The following is an 18,631-nucleotide window of genomic DNA, read 5'->3' as shown; positions in this document are numbered from 1 at the left end:
TATCTTCAGCTTTTAGAACAATCGTTTCACCTGCATCCAAAAGTCTTTGACCCAAACTTTGCTCGTGGGCAATGAGTGAGCCAATCAAATTATCAATAGAATATACATTCAAATCTTTAGATTCATAAATAGCAACAACTTTAGAATCAAATTTATCCAGTAGACATCGAAGAATTTTGTTAACTTTTTCAAAATTTGAAAAATCTTTTCCTAAAGCATGCAATGAGTTTACAATTTGAATGAATCTGGTATGCATGCCTTGGATAGTTTCAAAAGGTTTCATGGAAAACAATTCAAAATCATGCATTAACATATTCAACTTGGATTGCTTGATTTCACTAGTGCCTTCGTATATGGTGTGTAGTTTATCCCAAACTTCCTTACCAGTAGTGCACGTGGAGATTAACATAAAATCTTCTGAATTTAAGGCACAAAAAAAATAATTTAAAGATGTTGCATTCAATTGAGCATTGATTTGTTCTTCCTTACTATATTGATTAAAAGGAATATCAATTTTAATTACATCTAAAACTCGTGACGGTGAAGAATAACCATTTAAAATCATATGCCATATACGAAAATCTATCGATTGCAAGAAAATAGACATGCGAGTTTTCCAAAAATCAAATGACATATTTTCAAATAAAGGTGGTCTGGCGATTGAATAACCTTCCGCAACATTATGATTAGCCATGGATCGAAAATTCAAAAGCTTTTAAAAACTTATTTTATGAATACGGCTCTGATACCACTTGAAAATGCTCAGATGGCACTTGAAAGTTCATTAGGGATGTTAAGCCCTACAGAACTAGCCCAAGGCTAACAAAGAGAGAAGTGAATTCGAAAAGAAGAATCTTTAAACCAAAACTCACTCAAACTAAAACCAATATCACCACATAAAAAATCAACGATATGGAAATTAAAGTACGGAAGTAATAAAGAAAGAACACATCGGATTTATAGTGGTTCGGTCAAACCTTGACCTACATCCACTCCTTGAAGGCACCCTCCAAGTATTGCACTAAACAAGTGTCTCTCTATTAGCCCCCACAACTAGGCGGAGAAGCCCTTACAAAATCACTTCCACCTTCCCTAGTGCGGCGGAGTCGCCAGGACCTTTGACACCAAGGAGATCTTCTTCTTTGGTGAACTTACCTCGAGACAAGCCTTGAATCTGATGGTATTAAGTTGCGAGTTCGCCGGAGCAACCGTGTGAAATCCCTTCCACACTCCTTTGAGTTCCCCACCTCATAGGATCTTCTCCCTCTCAAACTCCATTCTTTCCTCTCTCCCTTTCAAGCTCTCTCTTCAAGTTTCCCCCACAAGAACGAATCTATAATGGCTGGCAAAGACACTTACAAAGTACCTTGCCATAGCTTAAAAAGAAGCTCTCAAAACGAACTCATTAATACAAGTTGCTGCCATTATCGTCCAGGACGATAGGTATATCGTCCTGGCAGATTAGCTCAAGTATGAGGAAAATCATCCTGAATATCGCCCTGAAATAAACCTGGACGATGTCTAATCATCCTGGATGATCTTGCGATCGGCCCGGATGAAATCCCCATTAATTACCTTCCAAAACTACCTGAGAAATTTTGGAAAAATCGTCCTGGATGATATTTTATAGTCCTGGCCGATCCACCAGGACGATATCCAAAAATAAGAATTTCCTAAGTAGACCTGGCGGCAGATTCTTGCTGAATTAAGCCGATCGTCATGGCCGATACAAAATCGTCCAAGACGATGTGTTTTGCAAAAAGACGACTGCTTTAATGAGGATGCCCTAATTATTATTTCTACTTTTGTCAGATCGTCCAGGACGATATAAATATCGTCCCAGACGATGTTACAAAAAATAGAAATCTTTTAGGGCACAATAGAAAATCTTCCAAGTTACAAATCATCAGATGCCACACCAAATACAAGAGACTCAAGAAAGGAAAAAGATTACAAACTGACACAGACCTAGTCTACCCAATATTGAGCTGGTTCCAAATTGCAGTCTGATCGTGTGGACCTGAAACGTTAGCACATAAGGCAATCGTAGAGAAATAAGGAATGTTTGCTATCATCAAAATCATAAACCATAGATCCGTAACACATATCATTTTCTCAGATCTTGATTTCAACTAGGTGCCTATTAACCATGTCATAAGGGGAACTAATGTCAATACCCATGTAGCCAAAGTTAAAACATTAAGTAAGGATGCCCGAACCATCAAGCACATTCTTCGCTCATATATTCTTCCTAAAGCTAGGGATTGGATTCATATCACTCATATTTTGTCCCTCACCACCTACTACATTTTAGCTCACTAAGATTTCAATGACATTGATCTCATAATCCGATACATTGAACATCTAACCATCATTTGGGATCCTGGCCATAAAAAGGAAATCACATCTCGCCTTAGGACATCTCATTGCCTATGTCCTTGAGATAAAATACAACCTTCAATATCTAGCCCCCTTGATCACCTCTGTATTTTCTTTTCTAATAGCTCCTTTCACATCCTTCATAGTACTCATCGCTAACATATGTGTGAGAAGCCTGAGGAAGAAGAGGAAGGACCTCTTTTTAACCTGTCCCTATCCACAAGCACTCCTAGATCGATGAACAGTTTCAAAGGTTTGATAAGTGGAAAGCTAAATTTGAGTTGTATGTCATCGAGCATCAGCTACATCTTGATCTGGATGTAGCTCAGTTTGAGGCATACGTAGTCCATCAGCAGTAACAACACAACCAATACATGGCCTGGTTTGGGGTGCAGTTTTCTTCCCTATACCAATTCTTTCAGAAGCCACCACCTCCACCTGATTAGGGTTCCTTCTTCTAATAGGTTGTTAGTGATTTATTTTGGTTTTATACTTATTTTCTTTTATGTATTATGTTTCGTGTGATATTTTTCTTGTTCCCTCTTTTTGTGATGTCAAAAGGAGTAATTAGTTATTGAGTTGTTTGATTTTATCTTTAATGGAATCTACCTGGTTTTACTATTGTTATTTTTTTTACTCTTTCCTTCTTTAATTTAAAAAAGAAAAAAAAAAAGAAAAAAAAACTGCTTGATCTAAAATTTTTAACAACAATGTTTTTCATTATCAAAAAGGGGGAGACTATTATGAATCTGGATCTAAATACTTTGATTTTGATGTTAACAAATATTATTATTTCTTTACCACTACTATTATTGAATATCTATTTTGTTTGACCTATTTACTAACCTTTTAGGTCCATAAAGATCACTGGCATGCAAATCAGCTCAAGATTGGGTAGATTATTGTTGAGTTTGTTTATAAATTTCATATAAATATAATTTTTACCTTTCTTAAGTCAAATCTTAAATATGGTGGACCCCAAGCTAAGTAATCTTGCACACACACACTCAAGGGGAGAAATTTGGTGAGTTAGAATTCTTTTTTTTTTTGTTTTCAACAAAATCATACATGATGATATTAGATCATCCTTGATGATCAGTATAAAAACAAAAATCATGATTAGGGCATCTAACTAATTACAATTGATTAAACTAATCATACTCGATGATCCATATCATCTAGGACTATTAGCTTAAAAGATGAAAACAGCCGACAATCATAATTTAGGTAATGTTTTAAATTTCAAATTTTGTTCTAATCATACAGAACAATATGCATCATCCTGGATGATTTTCAACAATCATACCTAAATTAATCTGGTGATTAAGAGAGTAATTATTGTTAAATTATTCAATCAAATCATATAAGACAATCCATTTGGATCGTACTGGACAATTTAGTTGAAAAACTATAACTTTATTCTAACCATCCAGGACGGTCACGAAACTTTTTCAAGATGATATGGAGATCGCCACTCATCATCCAATGTCGTGCTGGATGATTAATTTAGTATTTAGATCTAATCTTCTTGGATGATTTGTATAAATACTTATAATGATCATACATAGCAAAGGCGATCATCCTGGCTGATAGGGTTATTTTGTACTAATCGTACAAGATGATCTGTTGATTGTCCTAGATGATCAGTTGCATAGAATTAAAAATTAGGGCTTCTTTTAAAGGCTCTTTATTTAAGCAATAGTATTAACCCTTTGATTAATCTTTTGCTGTGGAGTTGATCTAAGAGGGAGCTTAGAGAAGGAAGAGGAAGAGCTTGAGAGAGAGAGAGAGAGAGAGAGAGAGAGAGAGAGAGAGAGAGAGATCCTTGTGAGGGGGAGTTTGTGAGGGAATCATAAAGGTTACTCCGTGCAAGGTATTCGTCGACTTCTTCGAGTTGCTCCATTAATTCCTTTGTAGCTCCAGGGAGATCATCTTTATTATTAGATCAAGGTTCTTTGCCTACTCCATGATAGAGTAAAAGGATTCCTTGGTTCTCTGTCTTCACTAGGTGGGTGAAAAAGAATTCAAGGTTCTTAGCCTCACCGTGTCTGTGGACAGATTCTATTAGGGCTTCTCCGCCATGCTGTGGGAGCAAAAGGAGAGTCACTTCAGTTTAATGCAATACTTAGAGAGGGAGTATCCAAGGAGTGGACATAGGTCAGATTTGATCGAACCACTATAAAACTCGGTATGTTTTTTCTTATTATTTTCACAGCATTTTATTTCCGCACTTTTTCTGTGATTTGTTCTGAGATTGACATATCTGATCATATTGATATTGTGAACATTATTTTTCTTCCGCATCAAGAATTATTATTTTGTTTTAAAATATTTAAAAAGATCAAATAGATTTTCTTTTTGTTTAATAATTTTTAAAACTACAAATTCCCCCCCCCCCCCCTTTTGGTTAGACTCAAGCTAGTTATTTAGGGTTTAATATCCCACACGAACTTTCAATTTGTGGTTCTCTCTTAAATCAGGCTACGACATTCAAAAGAAAATCTCAATGCGAGTCTGAACCCATTAGGATATTTTATCTTTGCATTCCATGGTAGTATATTATTCCTTATGGTTTGTTTGACTTCAGAATTGAAATTTAAACTTAATTTTAATTTTCTCAAAGAAATTTAATTTAGATTTGTTTTGCACCTTGTAAGGCAAATCACCTTTTCAAACATCAATAAACACATTCCCTTCGCAAATCACCTTTTCAAGCATCGATAAACACATTCCCTTCATCAACTCTGTTTGAATTAAAAACTCTTCTTTGACTTGGTACTGAATAATGTCACGGTCATTTATTATGTCCTCATCCCATTCATGAGTGCTCAAACATGTCTTAACAAAGTCATTATTTGCAACCATGTCTGCAGTGCCAACATTCACATAATAATAACATTGGATGATGTTATTTATTTCATCATTCATATCAACATTCACTTCATCTACACCACATTGTATGTTATCATCATCATAATCATCACGTGGCTCGCTGGATCTGGTGCTTATGGTTTCATAGCCATCATCAACAACGAGTGACAGTCAGAAGGTCCCGATACATCCTGCCAATAACTTCTTTTCCTTTCACACCATCACCAAAAAATGTATGTTAACAAAAGTTATACATCCACAATTTTATACTTCATTCTATAGAGATTTATATGAAGAGCTTAGTATATAGTAGTTCGACAGGTGAAATCATCAGACCACCTTCTATCCTTTCCTTTAAACTGAATGTTTCTTGCACTTGGGGTGTGTTAACCTCAACAACATTACTAGGTGCACCAATCTCTTCAACCTTCACATAAAGTATACGTATTTGTCTAATCGTAAGTGATGACATCATTTCACATACTTCATCATCCTCCACATACGAAGCTATAAACTCATTCTCTAAGGGCAAATGACAAACTAACATCGTTGTATACTTCAATGTACTTAAGTGCTTTGAGGACCCTAAACTTCAACTGCTCTAACTTTGTGTTAGCTGGCACTTACAAAGGACAATAATTGTCCCCACTATGCGTTGGTGCATACTTATTATGTAAAAATAATTCTTCGCCATACATAAGAACAAATGACGCTCATCGTCCAGACATAACTGCACTAATTCGTTTCATTGATCAAACCTTATAATAAACTAACAAAACCTTAAAAAAATAACTCAAAAGCATTCACAAAACACCATCTTTTATCATAAACGGTATATTAATATTGAATACAATATTACATATTTAAATTTTACAAAACAAATTAATATAAACATATTTTAAAATAAAACATAATAAATTTACACTTAAATATCATACTAAAAACACAAAAAAATCTCATTCCAACAAAGAAGAAAACACACAAATCATAAAATATTTTGATCTCATACAAATACATTGCCAAAAGAGTTTAGCATAAATCTTTTTTTTTTTTTTGGCCAACAAATTTCCAAGTGACTAAACCTAAAAAAAAAACACTTAGGCAAGAACTAAATATTTTGTATAAAGTTAGAAAAAACTCCGCGTACCTCCAAAATATAAAAAAGGCTAAAAATCTTACCTTAAGCTTGTTTTCACTTGGATGGAGCCGAATGGTTGTCGGATTGGCAGAAACATGTGAAATTCGGAAATAAGGATTCACAGGTGATAAAAGGGAGAGAGGCAAGTCGCTCGTTTAATGAACGACCTGCTTAAACAACAAGTCGCCAGTTAAGCCGAGTCTAAAATTTTTTCACTAAATTTGTTATCAGACTAATTTATATTTATACGATATTTAGTTTAAAAATTTATCATTTATATTTTCAAATTAGTGACAAATTTATATTTATACGATATTTAGTTTAAAAATTTATCATTTATATTTTCAAATTAGTAACATTACTGAAGGGAAGATTGTCACATATAAGTTAGTTAATTTATTGCCATAAATTTAATAAGTTATTTTAATGGATTCTTTTCTTTTTATTATATATATTACAATATATTGTTATTGTTATTAGGTTATCATCGATTTAACTATGACTAAATTATCTATTCATCTAAATAATAAATTTTAGGTAAACAGTCAAATAATAATTTACTAAAATTTAGAAGATTTTTGCCAAACAGGCCATAAACGCGACGTCCAATACAACCAAAATCTCCATTCGCCGATCCTAGTTGAACCCAGACCCTCGCGTGTCCCCTTCAGATCCCGAGAGAGTCGATCTTCAGCACCTTGCGCCGACTCCGACGTTCAGATGTCCCACGGAGACACTATTCCCCTCCATCCCTCCTCCCAGTCGGACATCGATGAGATCGAGAACCTCATCTACGATAGCGTCCAATCCAGCCAGGCAACTGTCCTTCCGGCGCGGCCGCCAAGCCCTCCGCGCGCCTCGATTCCAGTTTCCTCCTCCCCCTTCATCAATTCTAATATTCCACCACCATCCTATCAGAAGGCGACGGTCTCTGCCCCTTCGAAACAGCCGGTTCCGGCAGTTCTTCCGGTCTCATCCGCCGACTTCTCCACTCCCAGCGGGGGAGATGCGCGCCAGGGGATCTCCTCCGATGCGTTTGGGTCACCAGCAAACACGCTAACGGAGCCTGTTTGGGACACCGTGAAGAGGGATTTATCTCGAATTGTGAACAATCTGAAGCTTGTGGTGTTTCCTAACCCATATCGTGAGGATCCCGGTAAAGCATTGAGAGATTGGGATCTCTGGGGGCCGTTCTTCTTTATCGTATTTCTGGGACTCGCGCTCTCTTGGTCTGCCTCCGTCAAAAAGGTAAGTATATATCTTTGCTGTCGTGTGGGCGGGAAAAAACGATCGATTATGTGACATTGTTTTTAATTACTTGAACCTCTGAACATTTTTTTTTATTTCATTATTTTTCTCAATTGAATTCTGCATTATTGAAATTTGTTAGTTTCCCCTTTTATTGTTTCAAACTATATGCTCTTTAGATTATGAATAGGGATCTCTTTAATTTACTTAGATGGGCTGCACTTTAAGCTATAATTTTTAGTGTTCGAGGGCGTAACCACCTAGACTTGCTGGCGTGCTAGTTATTATGAATTTGGTTGCAAAAGGGGAGTTGGCCTGAGGGTTGGTTGCTAGGATACCCACTGTTGCCTTTGGTATATGTTCACTAAAACTTGCCATCTATAGGGGACTCGCACACTACTCGTTATGGGTCATGTCGCAAAGGGTTAGTTCGCATAATAGTGATTTGATGGCTTGTTGTGGAAGCTCGATCGATGTGATGATGATCACCAATGATGATTGGGGTGAGTTGGTCATTTTCGGCCTTGACCTATTGATTATTTATCTAGGTAATCGAATTAAGTTCGATATCTTTTCTTTTTTTTTTTGTAATCCTCCTTTTTTAAGTGTGTAGACTATGCTAGCTAGCCTTAATAAGGGTATAGGAATTTAAACGTGATTTGCCAATGCTATTTGGCAGGAAAAAAGGAATGGACCTTGCTTGAATGGCGACATCTCTTTTACTAGGGGCTTTAGCTCACCTACAATTTTGTGCCTAGTGGCCTCAACTCTCCTATAAGGAGCGATCTCACATACTTTTTAGCTTGATCCTAGACGAGACCTTGGGCAGTTTCCATGTCAGCCTGTCGCATTTAGTTATTATGCAACCAAGTGTCTAAGCATGGAAATTTACATTTTAGATTATTGGGAGCTCTCCCATAGTCAGAGGCAAGTCTCCCATGCGCCTTGGGTGATTTTAGATTACTATTTTTGAGCGAGTTCCTCGAATGTTGAGCAAATATCCTATACGAGCAAGTCCTTTCATTTTCAATCTTGTGGAATTGCGAGTTGCCCGAGTATATTTTCCACTCTAGGGTGAGTTCTTTGAGTGTTTTTAAAATAGATTTCACACGAAATTTCGAAGTTATAAACTCATTGAGGTTAAGACTCGCTCATACAAGAGAAGAAACGAAATGAGAAAGTAGGGTTTTTATTGTGTTTTCAAGATAGAAATTAAGTATTGATATAAATGTAAGGGCTTTCCTTATGGGTAGAAAAATTTTAAGTCATGAATGTTTCATGTCCTTGGTTCTTCCTTCCCAAAGTGAGTTTGCAATTGATAATATAGGGCCAACTTTCTCTTTAATGATAAACTCTAGGTTGTCAGTTTATTGAGCACAGAGTTGCGAACAACAGCATCCGCCTTCTTCAGAATGAGGTCTTTGAGCTTGAAAGCTTTATATTTCATGTGTGATTTGTAATACTTAGCCTTTCTCCTTTTTTTTTGTCCTTAGGGTAACTTGTGCTTTGAGTTCATTTAGGATGTCTACAACTGTCTTCAAACCTTCTCAATTAGTCGCATCCCATTTGCCGAGTTCACTTTCTTTATAGTTGGCAGTGGCGAACCCTTGTTGGTTGTGCAATTCATGCTCGACAGGTAAGAATGCCTCGATGCCATGGAGAGTTAGAATGGTGTTTGTCTTATTGCTGATGAAGGGGTCGTCTGAGCGCCCACAAGATTGAAGGGAGCGCCTCCAACCACTTGCCTCTTGCTCTTTCTTTCTTTCTTTCTTAGAAGGTTCAAGATCTATTTTTTGGAAGCCTCGATTTGCTCATTGATTCATGGGCTGTGGACTGATGTGAGCTTGGGCGGATGCCTTGTGACTGCTAGAAGTGCTTCAGAGTGTTCTTGGAGATTTGTGGTCCATTTTTTGTGATAATGGTGAGCGGCACACCATATCTGCAGATGATGTTTTCTTAGATTTTTTTTTTTGTACAATAGAGATTATCTTGGCTAGTTTCTTGACTTTATTCCACTTAATGAAGTAACAATATGACCAAATATGTTTTCTTTGCTTAGTATAGGGGGCAATGGTCCCAATAAGTCCATTCTTCCAACTGCGAATGACCAAGGGCTTTTGATGTGTTGTAACTTGTAGGAAAGTTTGATGCTACATAAGGATGAATTTCTTGCATTGGAGGCACTTCTTTGAGAAATTTTCTGCATCTTTCCTTAGAATAGGCCAAAAGTAGCACTGCTTTAAACTTCTGTGGGCGAGTGTTCTTCCTTTAAATTGATTTTCGCACTCGCCTGAATGGATTTCCTTTAGTATGATCTCGTTCTCATCTTCTCTAATGCCCCCTCAGATTGTGTGAGGTCACTAATCTTTTAAGCAACTCGCCCCCATGAGTAGGTAATTTGCTGCTTTGATCTTGAATATAAGATTAGAGAGAGTCGTCTTAGATGGTTTGGTCACATAAAAAGGCGGCCTTCCGACGACCCGGTTAGGAGAGTAGAGGTATTAGATTTGACTTGTGTTAAGAAAGGTAGGGGTAGACCTAAAAAGACTTGGTTAGAAATTATTAGGAATGACCTTTCTTTATTAGATTTAAACGAGAATTTGGCTTTTAATAGGACACAATGGAGAAAAAGGATTCATGTAGCCGACCCCACGTAGTGGGATAAAGGCTTGATGTTGTTGTTGATCTTGAATAGCCTCTAGTTGCTGACCTCTACAGTGATTACTTTTATCTTCAAATATTCGATGATGGGATCTATCCAACTCGCTAGGCGATTGACCTCCACTTGTAAGATTTATTTTTCTCTTATGGTCAGACTCATGATATTCACTGCTGGTCACCCAATAGGGTTTCTTATACGCTAGGGGCTCGCCTTGTGGGGCTTAGGGGTGTTGATATTCACTATATTAATGAGGAGAAATCATGGGAGAAATAATTAGGAAAGTTTATTTAAGGAAAGATGGATGATTGGATTTAGATTGGGGATGAAATTATGAAAGGTTTATTTAAGGAAATGGGGCAGATTTGAATTTAGATTTAAGAGGAAATTAGAAAGGTTTTATTTAGGGAAAGAGGGCTGATTTGAGTTCAGATTTGTGAGGGAATTAGAAAGGTTTTATTAAGGGAAAGAGGACTGATTTGAATTATGATTTGGGAGGAAAATGTAATAGTTTATTTAAGGGTAATCATGTTGTTTTATTTTCATTATGTGATTTATGTTTACTGTAGTTTTCTTAGGAGTTGTTCCTAGCGGCGTCTAGGATTTATGAGAGAGCTGATCTTTCTCTCGAATAGTAGATCAATTGTATTTTACTTTATTCTTGAAGATGAAATAAGAAAATCAACCATATCTTTGTGTTCCTATATTTTTCATCTCATTTATTTGTTGTTTTTACTTCCAAAACGCATCAAGTTGGTATCAGAGCGAGGTTTTTTTGGAGACAATGGCAGCAAAGAAGGTGGATGCGTTGGATGGAGAAATGGAGCAATTCAAATTCAGGCTGGAGGAGAAATTCTGAACTCTCGAAGGAAGATTTTCAACCATGGAGAATCGGATGGAGAGTCAATTTGGGGGGTTGGAGGAGATGATGAAGAAGCTCATTGAGATTCAATACAAAACTCCACCGGCGGATCCGATTGCTAACCCTAACCACGATTTGATCTAAATTCCTTTGGCCGAATCTAAGGGAAAAGAGATCGGGCGAGATGAGTTCGAAGAAGAGAGTTTCTACAATCAAAAGTGATCTCCTAGGGCTCCAATGAGGGTCGGAATAGGGTTTCTGAATGTGGGGATAGCAGGAGAGAATATTTTAGTGGAGGTGGTGGGGTGGCCGACCACTATGTGAGGCATGTCGAGCAAGGAGAGTGGACAACTGAAGATGAAGGGAGTCGAACTGAGCCATGGGAATCGGGTCATGCAAGGAGGGTGGAAGAAAGGTGGGATTTCCACCCTCAATACATGGGGGAAACATAGAGGGATCACGACAATCATTACACTAGAGGACGAAGAAGCTATTGGGGCAGTGACGATCCTAGGGTGAGGAAGTTGAAGATGCAGGTATTCGAAGGGGTGGATGCCCATGGGTGGGTATACCAGGTGGAGAGGTATTTTTCCAGTGAATGGTTTGAGAGAGGATAAACTTACGGTCACAGGATTATGTCTGGAGGGGAAAGCCCTCGTTTAGTTTAAGTGGAGAGAGGCTAGATGCTTGATCCACATTTGGGAGGAGTTTAAGAATTGTTTGTTGGAATATTTTTGAGCCATTTGGGAAGGAAACAAACACAAGCAATTCCTTGTCTTGACACAAGAGGGGGCCGTCATGGAGTACATTGAAAGTTTTGTTTACGTATCCTGTATGGACTTAAAGCTCAAGTATAGCAGATCTTTGTCTATAAGAAAACCTACAATGTTCATTTCGGAAAAATACCATGGAAATCTTTAACAAATGTGCACATTCTCTCACATTTTCATGACTATAGAGAGAACACACATGTAAAGCACTTTGTTCAACTTTGTTATAATAGAGTCATAGACTATTTCAATCTGAAAAGTTACGACAACCTCAATGAACCAAACTTAAGATATGAAATTTGTGCCATACATGCACATCCTTTTTAATATGGCGCTTGTGAACACCAAAATCAATATCTTGAGTTGAATAGGGATTTTCAGGATAAACTACTTCGAGGAGGGGAGATGAGAGAAAGGAAAATGAAATGAAAATAATTTCTTGTCCTATTCGGTACTCCCAATTAGACCAAGAGCCAAAAAATTCGTTACATAATATTAAGTATTTATGGGCCACCTTGGGCTTCTCAATTGTGTGGATGAGAATATGAAGGAACTTGCCACTAAGCATTCAGTTTAAATGGTGATTTCAGTCCACTTGTCTACTTCTCCAACCGGGAGATGTGTGTGGGGACATCTGTATGCGGATCTTCTGAATTCATCCAAATCACTATTGAACATGGTGCTAGAATGACATGAAGGAACTATCTTGAATTATGAGCAATCTAAAGTGGTTGGTGTTCCTTTCCCTCATCGCAAGGATTCCATAAAGGCTTTGATAGATTGGGATATGATGGGTGAGCATTTTGGTTTATCTTATTTCTAGAACTTGGACATTTTGGGTTATTGTATTTCTAGAACTTACCTCCCTTGGTTTTCCTTCATTAAGCAGGTAATGCTATATCTTTGATATAATGTGAGATACAAAATTATAGTTTAGGTGACCTATTTTTTGATATTGTTAACCTCTTACTCCATTTGTTTTTTCATTTTCATTTTTTTTCGGGTTACCCGGTTAGCAAACGGGTCGGGTTCAGGTTCGAATTTTTGACCTGTTTTAAAAACGGGTCGAGTTCGGGTTGACCCGAAAACCTGAAATCAACCCAATAATGCCCGAAAGTCGAGTCCATTCCAGGTTTCCGCCCACACTTGTGACTTTGCCCGCTGCCACACTCGACTCTGCTTGTGGCCCAACACTCGCGCGGTCCCGCAGACTCCACTCGCTGTCGTGCACGACTCAGCTCGCACTCACGCGGTCTCGTGGACTCCACCTGCTACCGCACACCACTCATCCCGCTCTCTCGTGGTCTCGCGGACTCCGCCCACTGTCGCGAGCTCGCGACTTTGCCCGCTGCTGCGCGCGACTCTGCCCGCACTCGCGGGCTGGCTCAGGGACTCAGCTTGCACTTCTTCAGCCAAATCTCAAGTTGGGTCAACCCGGCAACCCGCATGTTTCAGGTTCGAGTTGAAATGTCCGACCCGTTTGCAAAAACAGGTCAGGTTCGGGTTGACCCATTTAGATCCGGGTCAACTCGGGTTCGACCCGAAGCCGACTCGTCAACCTGAATTGACACCCCTGCTTGAATTGATGTCGACATTATTGGCATTTATTCCTTTTCTTTTATTTGTTCATATTACAAATCCCTTCAATGATGAATCTAGATCTCAACGATTTTTGGTATTTTGAAAACCTTAACCATATGTTGTTCTTATTCATGGAAACGCTGCAATGTGCAAACCATTTCTAAATACTTTGTGTCATACATTTATTAGGTAAACTGCACTTACATTCATTTCAGTTAACTCCCAACATCATAAAAAGTCTAGTTTTGAATGATTTATCTTATTAATGATATTAAAGTTCATTTTTCTAGAAGTTGTGGCTCGAGTTGCAGTTTATGCTAATTTTGTGCTCTAATAAGCCTTGAATGAGCTTATCAGAAATGGTTTTGTGCCATAGGTTTCTACATGTCAAATTCATAGTTTGGAGTAGAAAAAACTGATAGGACTTGGCTTATTTTAAGCCCTCTTGAACTATATTTAAAGTAGCTAGCCCTCTTTCAATAGTTGTGTGTGTCTGTGTTTTTTATCTTGTAATGATACATTTTCCTTTTTTCTTTGATTGACTTAAAGACATAGCTAGCGAGATTTTTTAGTGCTCAACTTGTTAAGTGGTTTAATTTACTTCAATTGCAATGGCATGAAGCTTAATCATGTTAAGGCTTTGTCTTATATTAAGTTTATTGAAGAAAATCTATATCATATGATAATGTTAAGGCTTTGTCTATATTAAGTTTGTTGAAGAAAATCTATTTCATATAATAATGCTAATTTAATGGAAAATGCAATAGAAATCCATAATTATTGCATACTTCCCTTCACATTTTCATAGTATAAAGAACATACTTACAAAACAATTTGTGCAACTTTATTAGAACATACTTTTCAAAGCTACACAAGATACCTTAACATCAGCAAACAAAGCTTAATCCATAAAAACTATTTCTTTCCATGCGCGTAAATGCTTTTTTAGTCAGAGACAGTAAACACCAAAATGTTCTTTCTTGAGTTGCATAAGGATTGCTTGGATAAACTATTTTGAGAAGATGAGATTGGGGAAGTGAATGTAGTGGAAAAGTTTCCTCCCTTCAATTTAGGGCTCTCAATTTAACGAAGATTAAAATATTTTCAGGCTTGCATCTGATTAAGTATTAATGGACCAGTTTGGCCTCCTCTCTAGTCTAGAGGTGAACAAGAATCTTGAGTGTACTAGACATGTACAAAGCTCATTACATGTGATGTAATGGGGCAGAACAAACTAGGGCACATCTCATTATACTTTTGGAGCTAGTAACCTTATGGATCGTGCACGAAGGCACCTTTCCTCTTCAACCATCCTCCTAATTATATGTTAATGAGGTTAAGAACCTCATTTATGATATACATATAAGAAAATCTCCTTGGTTACATTTGAGTTGCATCAAACACATTGATGGAGCCTGTTTAGGACATCATTAAGAGGGATCTATCTTGAATCTTGACGGCTTGAAATCGGTGGGGTTCCTTGACCTTTATTGTAATCATCCTAGAAAGGTTTTGAGAGATTGTGATCTCCAGAACTATTCTATTTTGTCTTGTTTCACAAGCTCATACTCTCTTAGTCGAACTCCTTGAAAGTAAGACTAGCTTTGATGTAGTTGCGGGGTACAAAATATTATTAAAGTGGCATTTTTTATTTTTTTAGCTCTTAGCTTTTCATTTTTTATCATTATTATCCATTTGTTCTATATTGATTTCTGCATTGTTGGCATTTGCTCATTTTTTTCTTCTACCAGTTGAAAAACTGTGACTGATAGTTGATGCAGAATAAGAAGGCTGCAGTAAAATTTATATATATTTGCAGCAAGAATTAATCATTTTCTGAATTTTTGAGATATTTTGCTAGTGGAGTTACCATCATGCAAGAAATTCATTATCATGAAGCAATATGGAAAACACTTCGTACATTATTCTTATCATCTATTAATGAAAGGAATGAAATCATTGTCAATGGAAGGTGGTCAACATATGACAATATAAATATGACATGAAGAAAGAAGAAGATGGTATTATTCAAGAGAATAATAAGGAGATATAAATATAAGTTTGAAGGGTGCTCACCAAAGAACCATAATAGAAACAAACTATGAAGATTCACCTTTCATTGCATATAAGCAATTGTTTCAATCTAACATAAATTTGTAATACAAATCACTCCATATTTATAAGCACTAAAATATATATTATTACATAATTTCATGTAGACAAGAAAGAAAGTTTCAAATCTTTGTGATTTTAATCGTGTAACTGATATAATTATTGCTTAAGTTGAAGAGATCTTTAATTATATTGCATCCTCAACTTTTTTTTTTTTTTTTTTTTTAGCATTGGAACCTTAATAGAAGGCGGAGGAGAGGGTAGGACATCCCATGCATGATTCCATGTTTTAAATTTTGGCGATCCCTATTTGAAAAGAGAGTAAATCCCATTAATTGGTTTTATTATGATCAACATCTTCTTTGATTCATCCACCATTAGTTGAAGATGTAAATAGCACAATATTTCCAATAAAGAATTGTTGTTTCTTTCCATATTTGAGTAATAAAATTAAAGTTGAAATCTTTTCAAATTTGAGTGATTATAATGGCAATCAACTTTTCTCATGATGGTGGTGGCCACATAGCAATTTTCAAGGGAGAAAACTTTCTACATGTTGATGATGGTTGCATTCCATAATGAATGATGAGGATAATATGCATCATTTTTTTTTCATATTTGCTTCATGATAATTAATTATATGACTTTGATTCCACTAGCAATATTCATCAATATCTTACCAAATTGATGAATCTAACTCTTGTCGGAAAAATCTCGATTATGTCGCAGAAAATATCTTATTTTAGCTGCAGACTTTTTGTTTTGCATTATATTAGTGATGTGGATGGAAGATGGGCTACCCATAATAATAATAATATAAATATGACATGAATAAAAAAGGTGATGTTTTTTAGTAGAAAATATAGGGATTTGATGATAATTTTGAAAGGAACTACCAAACAGTCCTAATAGGAGCAATTCACCAAGCTTCATCTTTTTTGCATACAAGTAACATTCTATATTGTTTGAACATAACATGTTTTTCTAATATAACTCACCCTATATTTATAAGCATTAAAATATACATTGTTATATAATTTCATGAAGAAAAAAAATAGTTCCAAAATTTTAATGATTATATTGCATAATTAATGTTCATTTTGTTTAATTGAGGAGAACCTTGATTAGAATGTATCCAAAACATTCTTCTTTGCATTGGAACCTTAATGGAATGTGAAGTACAGGAAGACTTCCCATCTATGATTCCTTAAAATTTCGACCATTCCTCTTTGAGAAGAAATAAACCCTAATAATTAGTTTTATGATGGTCAATATCTTTCTTGATTGGTCCTTAATTTAATATGTTGATGATTCAATTTTTCCATTAAAAATAAGAATTTTATTTCATATTTGAATAATAAAATTAAAGATAATTTTTTTTTTAAATTCAGGTGATCATAATAGTAATCAATTTCTTCCATCATGATGCTGGTGGCAACATAGTAATTTCTAGAATAGGAAACTTTTTATCTATTAATGAAGATTGTATTCTTTTCATAAATGGATGATGAGTATTATGTGCATCATTTTTTTTCTTATTTACTTCATGATGATAAATTCTTTACTTCATGTTGACTCCACTAATCAATTCCTTGTTGAAAAAATATTCGACCCTATCATATAAATATCTAATTTCTACCTTGGCCTTGTTTTAGATCATATGAATACTGTAAATGGAAGGTAGGCTACTCATGAAAATATTAAGATGGCATGGATACAGAAGAATATGGTATTATTCAAGTGAATAATAAGAGAATATAAATATAGTTTGGAAGAGAACTCAATAAAGAACCCAGCAAGAGGAAGCCACCAAACTTCAAGTTTCATTGCATGCAAACCTCTTACATTGCTTTAACCTATCATAATTTTTTAATATAAATCAATCCATATTTATAAACATTAAAATACACATTCTTATCTAATTTCATGAAGAAAAAAATTCCAATATTTTTATAATTTGATTGCATAATTAATATCCATCTTGCTTAATGGAAGAGATCCTTGACTGTAATGCATCCAAAGCTTTATTCTTTGCATTTGAACCTTAATGGAAGATGGAAAAAGAGCGGAGAACTTCCCATGCATATTCTTTTCCTAAAATTTTGTCCATCCCTTTTTTGAAAGAAAGTAAATTTCAATAATTGATTTTACGATGATCAATATCTTCCCTGATTGCTTCACCCTTAATTGAAAATGTTGATGATGTAATATTTATATTAAAAAAATGTTTCTAACCATATTTAAATAAGGAAATTAAAGTTGAATTCTTTTTAAATTTAACTGATCATGATGGTAATTAATTTCTTTTCTGATAATGATAGTAATATATCAATTTTAGAAGTAGAAAATTTTCTATTAACGTTGATTTTATTCTTTCCATAAATGGAAATTGAAACTAATGTGTATAATTTTTTCCATATTTGATTCCTGATGATGAACCCTTTGCGTGTTGGTGACTCCAGTTGCAAGATGCTTTAAAATCTTACCAATTTGATAAATCTAATTCTTGCGACAAAAATTATATGATCCTGCCGCCAAAAGATTCTATTTATATTGTGGCTTTTTTTAGTCTGCATCATATTCCACCACACTTCATGGAACTATGATCTTATAGTTAAAATGCTTGCTGTAGCTAATATAGCATTGCTTATATGAGAAAAAGAAAAGCAAAAGTGGAAGTATGATGACACAAATATCTCATGCCTCTAGGGATTTGGCATGCGCCTCTTGATTGTGTGATTAACCTAATTGCTATGTCACCACTATATTACTATTACAAACTGAGTTTAGATGTTCCTCAAAGGCCTAGGTGTTCATCACTATATCCTAATTGCAATTTCTATTGCCGCTTTCTTGTTCTCCATCATACTTTACCAGACTTCATGAACTATGACCTATAAAATGCTTGTTGTAGGTTAATATAACATTTCTTATACGATAAAAAGAAAAGCAAAAGTAGAAGTATGTCGACACAAAAATCACATGCCTATAGGGATTTGGCTTGTGCCTCT

The 18,631-nt window shown here is 35.8% G+C and overlaps 1 protein-coding gene across 1 annotated transcript in view; it reads left to right on the top strand.

Annotated features, from left to right (window-relative positions):
- Positions 1-7,005: 7,005 nt before the first annotated feature.
- Positions 7,006-18,631, top strand: part of LOC110107717 (protein YIPF6 homolog) — a 34,136-nt gene continuing 22,510 nt past the window's right edge. The window contains exon 1 of the mRNA XM_020838070.2: positions 7,006-7,636. Coding sequence (XP_020693729.1) covers positions 7,109-7,636 — 528 coding nt within the window. The 5' untranslated portion in view covers positions 7,006-7,108. The remainder of the gene's footprint in view (positions 7,637-18,631) is intronic.

The sequence above is a fragment of the Dendrobium catenatum genome, unplaced genomic scaffold (genome assembly GCF_001605985.2).
Source record: "Dendrobium catenatum unplaced genomic scaffold, ASM160598v2 original_scaffold_107050, whole genome shotgun sequence".
NCBI lineage: Eukaryota > Viridiplantae > Streptophyta > Magnoliopsida > Asparagales > Orchidaceae > Dendrobium > Dendrobium catenatum.
Note: the sequence above shows the minus strand (reverse complement) of the source record. Positions and strands in the feature narration are given on the sequence as shown.